At 58.0% G+C, this 9,892-nt stretch overlaps 1 protein-coding gene across 1 annotated transcript; it reads right to left on the minus strand.

Moving 5' to 3' along the window:
* Positions 1-544: 544 nt before the first annotated feature.
* On the minus strand, positions 545-7,992 carry ANGPTL4 (angiopoietin like 4; the record flags this gene model as incomplete). Its single annotated transcript, XM_084221080.1, has 7 exons — positions 545-726; positions 1,286-1,561; positions 1,863-1,958; positions 2,042-2,155; positions 6,461-6,587; positions 7,078-7,188; positions 7,483-7,992. The coding sequence occupies 7 exons, from the start codon at positions 7,990-7,992 to the stop codon at positions 545-547; spliced, it is 1,416 nt and encodes a 471-aa protein (XP_084077206.1).
* Between the last annotated feature and the right edge of the window lie 1,900 nt (positions 7,993-9,892).

The following is a 9,892-nucleotide window of genomic DNA, read 5'->3' on the forward strand; positions in this document are numbered from 1 at the left end:
AGGTCCCCCCTTCTGCACAGGTCACCCTCAGCCTTCCCATCAAGCCCTGTAGCTCAGGGGGCAGGGGCTGCACAGATAGAGCTGCCTGAGGCTCACAGGAAGGACGCTCCAGAGTACCTGGGACATCATTTGGGAACGACAGGGAAAGACAGGACATAGCAAGACTCCATACCCAGGGCTGTGGTCCAGAGCAGTGAGACACTTCCCATGCCCCGCCTGCCCCAGGCCCAGCTCATCAACACAGTACAGAAATGTTACGACAGGATAGAAAGCACCAGACAATTTGAACTTCCTGCAGCAGCACATGGCAGGTCAGAAAACCCTTGTGCATGCTCTGGAGGTGGATCTCCCTCCTGGGGCTCCTCTTCACGTTTGGGAGCTCCCATCCAGGGGTTCTGGCAATGTGGAGCTGTTTTACTTTTAGTGAGGAGCAGTGTTGTGCCTCTAAAGGGCTTCTAACCAAGGAAGGGGAGGTTGTTTTCTGTAAACACCGAGTGATGGAGCTCTGGTCCATGCTCCACAGAGAAACTCTCAAGTAGGAACTTTAGGGCTCTGCTTCCAGTGCTGCAGGTTGGATTTTCATGATGGTTGACTTCAGGGGGTAGTACCTGCCCTTCCATGTCTTCCAGAAGATGCCCTGCTTGCGCTCATGCCTCTGCCGAGGGATGGAGCGGAAGTACTTCCCGTTGAGATTGGCATGGCCACAGGTGCTGAACCACCAGCCACCTACAAGGGCAATGAAGGGACAACTTTAACTCAGAGAAATTCCAGACAGAAAAACCTAGGTTAAATGCAGCTGATGCCCCTATTTCCCTCATTTTTCCAGAGCTTCAGGATCTTAAAAGACCACCTCATGTACAGCCAAGGAGTCCCATGCACTGGGGAACATCTCATAGATCTGGCATGACTTCAGGCTGCATCTGCAAATCCAGGCTGCTGCTCCTTGTGTGCAAAACCCCCTCCAACCCTTCAGCAGCCAGGGTGAGGGGGGGCTCTTCTCTGCTTGAAAAGGTTCCATGCAAAGTGGCAGACAGCAAAGCTTGTTATGAGGACAGATGCTTGGGCCAAGACCTGAATCATGAACCCTCCCTCAGCTTCAGCTTCCCTCTTGGTTCCCTGCACAGTTCTTCCCAAAGAAGCAGCCGTCCCAGGGAAGTAGGGGACAAGACCAGCTCAGCAGCAAAGGGGTCTACTGCCACAGGGTCTGGGTCCCATTGGACCACCACCAGACAGTGGAGGGCTGAAAAGGAAGTGCACATACTGGGATAGAAGACCTCAGACTGACCTGAGAGGTGTTTGGCACAGTTTGTGTCAGCTTTAAGGTCATGGTCACGGTCCCGAGTGGAGAAGGGCAGCTGCCTGAATTCCCCAATGGCGTTTTCCAGCTCTCCAGACAGAGGTCCCAGCAGGTTGAGTGTGTAGGCTGTGCTCTCACCACCAAGACTGAAGACAAACTGAACCACCTGGGAATTCCCCTCCCAGTCTTCCAGCTCAATCAGGAGATTGTACTTTCCCTCTTGGACAAGGTGATGTATCTTCTCCAGGCCCAGCCAGAAGTCACCTGAAATAAGACTCATGACTTTGGTTGCAGAGACACAAACATGCCATGGAAAGCAGAGATGTGAACAAGCTCCACAGACAAACAGGGACAACCTAGGATGCTGCAGCGTTTGAATCACTGTCTGGCACCTGCAGGACACATCAGGAAGATCAAGGACCCCTGCTCTGCAAGCACTGTCCCACTCACTCCTTCAGCCTACATCTGTGCTCCAGCACAGAGCACCAGAGACCAGCAAGGGGAATATCTTCCGCTAAGCTTCCCTTATCCCGCAGTGAGAACACAGACACCATCATCCACCTACCACGAAGGTCTCCAAAGCCATTCTTGTAGGCATCCCACAGCTGGTCAAAGTCCACAGAGCCATCCATGCGCCGCTGGATCACTGTCCAGCCACCCTCTGTGGGAAGGGAAAACGCAGTCACCCGGGGTCACCACTGACCAGCCCGCCCTGCCCAGCGCTCGGGAGCTGCACGGCTTTACCTGCGGTCATGTCGCAGTAGACTTTGAAGGGTTGAGATCCCGTGGGCTGTACCTGGAAAATGCCACTGCTCTGCTGCCCAGCCAGGAAGAGTTGGTGGCAACCCTCCGGGAGCTCTGCAGGGGAAGGAAGCAGCACTGAGGAGATGGCCACAAGCCCCACTTCCTCAGCAGGTTGCTCCTACCACAGCCCCGGCATTTGCAGCCCTGGCCACGAGCCCGGCCAGCTGTGCACAGCAGTGGCTGCAGCTCTGGACACGTGCTGGGGACAACGGCCCCTGACTTCAGCATCTTTGAATGTGACCCCACACTGTGACCCCACATCTTCCCTTTTATTCAAACAGAGCTCCTTGGGCTTTCATCCAAGGCAGAAGCCAGGCTTTGGGACAGGTTGGGGTGACCTCAGCTGGAGAGCAGGGCTCCCCATCGAGAAGGGACAGAGGAGTTCCCAGGTCCCTCTACACCCACAGACAGGAGGGGCCCATTTGGGGTGGGGCAATGCCAGGGTCAAGAATCCCCATCCCACACGAGGCTGAAGCAGAGTCAAGGAGCCTCAGAGGCAGAGAGAAAGACAAAGTCCTGACATCAGGAAGGTGGCAGAGCATCCAGCACATGACCTCTTTCTCTCAGCAGCTGTGGTGGCCCCAGACAGACATCCTGCTGGGCAACCTGCCACCAGCAAGCACAGTGCCAGGCTGGGGTGACCCTTTTTCCAAGATACACTGACTGAGGCAAGGAGGAGGAGGGGGGTGGACACTGGGAGCCCCAGTTCATTGCAGGAGTGGGTTGGCCCAGCTGAAGCCACACCCTGCTTCATCCCCCTCCTCCCCAGGGGCTCCCACTGCTCTTCTGCCTCGCAGGGACTCTGCCCAGAGCTGCCAGCGAAGCACCATTTCAACAGCTCTGATAAAAGTCCATCCAGGAACCACCACCCCCAGCACTTGGGAGAGATGAGGCAGGAGGAACCTGTTACAACACCCGAGTCAAAAGGCCACAGGAGGATGTGCAGGGACTTCAGCCCCAGGCTGCTGCACAGTCAAGGGGCTCTTTGTCAGCAGGGACAGGTGCCCCAGTCACCCCCAGACAAAGAGGCCCTGTTCTCCCCAGGCCAGGGCAGATGGGTTGTAGCTTTGGCTACCCTGGCTCACAGCTGCTGCCAGCATGACCTTGAGACAGACAAGAAACCTCAAGACAAGCCCTGGGCTGTGCTGGGTGCTGGCCATGGGGGTCCCCTCACAGTAGCTGCCCCAGGGTCAGGGCTGACACCCTGAGGGGCTGATCCAGAGCAGCAGCAAGAAGGGCTTCCTCCAACAGCCAGGGCTCCCTGGGGGCAGATGGAGGGGGAAAAAAGGGCCTTTGAGCTGCCAGGAGTGAAAGCAGCCCTTGCAGAGCATCACCCCATCCCTTCCTCACTGGGTGCTGGGGAGTCTTGATGCTGCATTGGGGTGAAGAGCAAAGCCCCAGCTGGAGGAAAGGTCGGGGGGACCCAGGGGACAGAAATATGACACCTGCCATCACCTTTCACCCATTTACAACATATTCCTCTTTTGGCCTTCCCCGCCCCCTACAAAATTTCCCCTCCTTGGCAGGGGCAGCCCCTCTCATACAGCCAGAACAGCTGGTGGTCACATCCCTCACACCCCCAGGCAATGCCAGGGCAGGACTGGTGCCACCATCACTGCACCACAGGACAAGCTGTGCCCCAGCCCTACCCTGAACGCATGACACAGGGACTGAGGGCATTGTGCATCAAGGATCAAAACCACACAGAGCCCCCCAGCAATGCAGGGGCTGAGTGCATCCTGAATATCCCCACCTTCTGGGTGGGGAAGGGCAAAGGCCGGGAAGCAAGCCAGGCTCAGAAGAAGGAATGCCACAGCCAGAGGCCCCTGCTTACATTGCCACAGCAGGAAGGTGCTGGGCTTGCCAAGCTCCTCACCTCCTCTCCCTCATTTCTTCACTGCATCTCCCAGCATCAGTGGGATGGTGCCAGGCAGATGTTTAGTGGTCCCAGCATGCACAAGTCAACTCCATCCCTGCCTGTCTCTCATTTCTGGGCTCTGGCTGCACTCCATCCCTGTTCCCCTGGTGCCACAGGGACTCTCCAGCAGCTGAACGAGATGCAGCTGCTTGAACAGCCTCTGCTCAATCTTTTTGTTTGAGGAACATGCTCGTTAGTTCCAGTTCATGTTGCACATCCAAACGGCACCAGCAGAACAAGCCCTCCTGGCTGCTCCTGTGTTTCTTTTTCCCTCCCCCTTTATTTAGCCAAGCAACATAACAAGGCTAGATCTGCCTTAGGCTCCGTGTTCACCCAACAGGATTTCCAGCCACGACACAGGGGAGGTCACTAACCTGGTATAAACACCCATCCTCAGGGATAGCAGGGCATGCCTAGAGCTGCCTGCATTGCCTCCCCCTCTCCCACCCCAGCCCAGCCCCATGATTTTGGCGTCTCAGCGCCACGGGGAGAGCATGAGCAGGGCTCTACCTTTCCCCTACTTGGCTGGCTGCCAGCAAGCACAGGCTCTGCCCAAAGACCTGATCCTCTTTCTGCAAGCTATTAAACCTCTCACTCTCCAGGCAGCTTCGAGCCTTCAACTTTCACATGCTTGGCCCCACGCCAGTTCTGCCCTGAAAAAACTTGTGTTCACTGGATGCAAATAAAAGGGTCTTTCTGCAAGGGCTGCTGGTAGAGTTCATCGCTGCTCCCCAGGGCCACGCCGGCGCAGGGCTCTGCCTGACAACGGCTCAGGAGCCACCAGCACAGCCTCCCCAGCACTGCCTGGCTCTGAAAGCAGCCACGAGTCTCCCTGGGCAGAGGGCACAGGGCCAGCCTGTGTGCTTTAAGAGTTGCCAGAAAACTCCCTTGACGTGATAATGAAAGGAAGCCAATTTGTTTTCTGTCAGTGATACCAACATCAGGGATTAGGCAAGGAAAGGGGAAGCTCACAGCTGGTGGGACAGAAATGGCATGTCCAGGGTCTTTCCATCAGTGACAGAGCAGAACTGGAGGGTGCTGAGCTCACACAGCATCCGTGGGGGCTGTAAGCTCTTGCTGCCTTCCACTATGCATCACAAACATTTCTGTAGCCAGCATCAGCCAGAACGTCCTACATCTGCATTAGCAAGTAGCAAAGGTCCCAGCCCATCTCCCAGCATAACCCAAGAGTGGAATCAAGGGTTATACTAGATAACCCCTAAAGGTCCCTTCCCACCCAAACTATTCTAAGACACACACTACTGCAGGCAAGTCACAAAGCAGAGCTTGGAAAAAAGCAGGAGAGAGAAGTTCTGAGAGAGTTTTCTGGCTCAGAAGTGCTACTCTGAGTAAGGCTGACCCTGTACAGCCCCACTGAACTGCACCCTGGAAGAGTTTGAAGCCCCACATTCCACCTCTCTTCTTGTCCACGTGGAAAAGCCTTTTGTTCTGCCCAACCAGCTTTCAGACACACCAGTGACAGCTCCAGGCTCCACAGATAAGTTGTCATGTGTTTTCCTATAACCATCCCTGCTAGGCCAGGCCCTGAGCAGGAATTCCCCATGCCTCCTCATCCTGCCTGGTTTGTGTTTTGCTCCTGCTGAAGATCCCCAGAGAGCAGCACAGGCAGAGGCAGCACTGTGATCTGGCTGATACAGCATGACAGCAGCTGCTCCTGGCCAGCAAACGCTACAGGGACATCAGGTCCTGTCTGGAGGAAGGCTACAGGACATGGCACAGCTGGGGACACCTGCTCTGCTGCCCTTTGCTCTGCAGGAGCCACTCCAGTCCCACTGCCAGGGCAGAAGATGCTCCAGGCAGAGCCAGGAGCTGCAGCTGGCAGCATCCACTCGCCTGCTCCAGTGCACATTTCCCAGGGCTGTGAGCATCCACTGCAACTCAGCACCTTCAGCCAAGGATAGTATGAGCTGAGACACTTGTGTTTCATGCATGAGCTCTGAATATGAGCCAAAGGAGAGAGATACACAAGCACACAGCTCTGGTCTCAGGCCAGGCCTCCCTAAATCCTACCCTCCTCCCACAGACAGAAAAGACACTTCACCTGCCTGGTGAAGTGTGAGCAGGTGAACAAGAGTTAACTCAAAAGAGCTGAGACCCTCCTCTCCTCACCCCACACCTGCCAGTCCTTTTTGACAAATACCTGGTCTCAGGCTTTGTCTGCTTCCCACTGAATGCCTAACACCAGGCAGCAAAAAGCCTCTTTAATCCTTAAATTCCTGCTGGACTAACACTGGCCCAGAAGACAAGGATTCTGCCTGTGCTCCAGATCCCCTCACTGCAGCCATACTCCCAAGCTCCAGCTTTTCAAGCAAATCTCACATCCTGGCTCAGGACAAATGAACCTTTTGTTTCCAAAAGGTTGCACCTGCCACAGGTTTGCTCTAGCATGGACAAGCAGGGCAGCACAGGCAGATACTCACTCTGTGTCTGCACAGGCTCCCCACTGCCATTCAGATTCTGGTTGGTGAGGTTGAGGCTCTTCTTCAGGTTTATCTTCCACTTTGGAGGCTGTGTTTTGTTGTGGTGTAGGGGAATTAGTAGATTGACCTAAAAAAAAAATAAATGCACAAGTCAGAACAGTTTTATCTCAGCTTGTTTCCCATTCCATTACTCAGGGGAGCAGGTCAGCCTCACAGCAGCCACTCCCTGTGGCCAGAGCTGCGGCCAAACTTGCCTAGAAACCTCGAGGAACAGGAGATACCCAGTCCTGGCAAAGCCAGGAGCGATTGTGGTTTTTCACACCCATGCTAGCTAGTTTATTCTGCAGATGAATGCAAAGGCAGAGCCCAGGGAGGCAGTTCCCACCCACCAGTTCCTGCTATTGCTCCACGCAAACTCTCTGGAAGCGTGCAGGCTGCTACCCTCACGTACTGGTGATACCCTGCAGCACGGGGACCAGAGCCGTGGCTCCTTTGGAGTCCCCAAAGCCAGGGAGCACCAGCACAGCCACCAGAGCTGGCACAGCAGGGGTGTCACACCAGGGTACCCACAGGATGTACAGCCAGGCTGGGGGCTGCAGCACACGACAGGGGCCCACCTTGCTCTGCAGGCTTTTAATCTGCAGGTTCTGCTTGTCCAGCTTGTACTGCTGCTGCTTGATTTTCTGCAGAAGCTCCTCGATCCGCAGGTTCTGAGCATCCATCAGGGACTGCGGGGGAAGAGCCAGGTGAGCCCCATAGCTCCGGGGAGCTCTGGCTACGCGAGGCTCCCGGGAGGGCGCTCCCGGTGCCCCCAGACCCCTCCGCTCTCCTGACGCCGATCCCCTCCCGATGTGCCGGGACAGTCGGGTCTTTCCCGCGGTCATTCCCGGTGTCCCCTAGCCGGTCTGGGGTGTGTGCCCCCACCAGCGTTCCCCGTGCCGGTGCCGGTGGCAGGGACCTGTCAAGTCCTCACCGCCCGGCTGCACCCCCGCGGCTCCGGTGTCCCCGGTGCCCCCGCTCACCTGCAGCGCCCCCAGGTCCCGAGCGCTCTGGTTCCCAGCCGGCCGCGCCTGCAGCGCCAGGCGGACCCGGCCCTCCAGCCGCTCCAGCCGGCCCTGGATCGCGTCCTTATCAGCCGCCACCTCCTCCAGCCGCTGCCGCAGCGCCTCGGAGAGGTTGAGCAGCTGCCGGCCGCGGCCCTCCAGCTCCCGCACGCTGCCCCGCAGCCGCTCGCCGCGCTCCTGCGCCTCCCGCGCCTGCCGCAGCAGCCGCCCCAGGGAGCTGTTGTGGGCGCTCAGCCGCCCGCCCAGCTCCCGCAGCTGTCCCTTGGTGCGCTCCACGTGCTCCTTCAGGCCGTGCCCCAGCTGCAGCAGCCCGTGGGCCAGCACGTTCACCTCGTCCCAGGAGGCGAACTGCGCCCGCCGCTCCCGCCCTGCTCCGGCCACCGCCCGCCGCTCGGCCCCGGCTCCCGGTGCGGGGGCCGCGGCCAGCCCCGCCGCGCACAGCAGCAGCGCTGCGCCGCCGAGCTGCATCGTACCCGCCCCGCTCCGCTCCCCGCGCCGCCGCTGCCGCCCTGCTTTTATGCCCCCGTGGCGGGGAGGGCCCCGCACCGGCCCCTCCCCGCCCACCCGCCCCGCCGCTTTGTTCGCCCTCCCCGACGGCCGTGGCTCAGGCCCCATATCCACCGCCCCCTCCCGGTCTTGTCCGCCCTCACCCGGGGCAGCCTTGGTCCCTGTCGCTGAGTCCTGCCTGCACCAGTCCTCATCTCTGTTCCCATCCTTACCTTAGTCTCCATTCCTGTCCTTGTCCTCATCTCCATCCCTGTCCCCGTTCCCCTCCTAGGGGTCCCCATCCCCGTTCCAATAATCCCTACTCTATGCCTATCCCCTTTCCTATCCCCGTTCCCATCCCTGTCCCCATGCCCATCCCTATCCCATCCCTGCTGACTGTCCTGCTCCTCATCCCTGCCCTGAGGACCCTGACCTGCCCCAAGCCCTGATGCCTGGTCCCCCACTCCCGCGGACGCACCCGTGTCACCTTCCGAGACACGCTGCCCCGGGGCGGGAGGATCTGCGGCACGGAGCTCTGCTGGGGGGCCCTGTGGCACAGGTGGGTGCTGCCAGCCCTGGGGAGGGGACATGCTTAGGGTCTGCTCCTCTGTACACCTGAGGGAAGAAGAATGTTCACTCCTCTTAACGTTCCTGGTCTCCAAGAGCAACAAGGATGAATAGATCCATCTCTCACTACCCTCCCCCCACAGGTGTCAATCACCCCTGTGAAAAATGTGCATCATTTTTATTTGTCAGTGTCTTGGACCCTGGTGTCTGGTTCTTCCTTCTTGTTCTGCCTTTTTCTGCCGGCTTAAAAGGATTTTCAGTTCTCTGCGTTTTCTCTCCGTGAAGGAATTCACACACCGCGATGGAGCTGCTGTCGGCTCTGCTCGGATTGGAGCAGATGGAGCCCTTCTGCTCCTTCCCCGCGGGGCGCTTCCTCCTGCTGCCCCAGCGCTCCATCCCTGCTCTGCACCGCGCAGCCTCGAGCAGGGAACTGCCTCTCCTCCCACTCTGGATTTTGGAGCCAAATCCCTGCTCCCCACCGCTCCCGGCTCTGGCCGACGTGAGCCCCCTGGGCCCGGGGCTGCAGCCCCTGGTTCACGGGCCGAGCTCCTCCACTCAAGCCCTCAGCACTTCTGCCTCCACCCCAGAGCTGCTGCTCAGAGCCCTGAGCTCAGGCATGGCCCCGGGAAAAGGCTTTTCATCTTGTCCGAAAATGCGCGGCAGGAGGAATTCTCTTTCCAGGAGTCCCCGTGCCGTCTCCAAGTATTTCCCAGGCTGGTGCTGTCCGAAGGGTGAGGGAGAGGCCTCAGAGAATGCACTCAGCAGCAACAGCTCAGGGTGGAGCCACAGAGGTTAAAGAGGAATTTCGGAAATTCCAGCAGGCACACACTCCAGAGAGTCCCAAGCCCCGTCCCCAGCCACATTTATTCCATGGTCAGAAGAATTTTTCAAGTGAGAAAGGAGGGAAAAACCCCAGGTATGAAACACTGCAGGAGAAAAAGAAACAATAAAAAGGTGAACTTCTTCTTTCAAATCTTTGTGCTCTCGGGGTGTCCTTCTGTGCTCTCCCTGACACTATTGCCAGACAGGAGCTCGGGACATAGAGGCGGTAGTGATGGGCAGGGGGTTCCATTGTCCCCCTCCAGCAGCCTTCTCTGCTGGGCTGGGGGTCCCTGCAAGGCTCTTTGGGGTGCCTCCGGCTGGCCTGGGCCCCCTCGCTCTCAGGTTATGGCCCCCCTGCCAAGGACAGGTCTGCCACCATACCCACCACCCCTGAGTGCTGTTGAGGCTGCCAAAAATTCCCAGATGGAATCTGAAAAATGAAAATTCTCCTTTTCAGCTTGTATTGCTGGTTTTTGGCATCCCAGGAGGCAGC

Source organism: Fringilla coelebs (genome assembly GCF_963513975.1).
Source record: "Fringilla coelebs genome assembly, chromosome: 24".
NCBI classification, from domain to species: domain Eukaryota; kingdom Metazoa; phylum Chordata; class Aves; order Passeriformes; family Fringillidae; genus Fringilla; species Fringilla coelebs.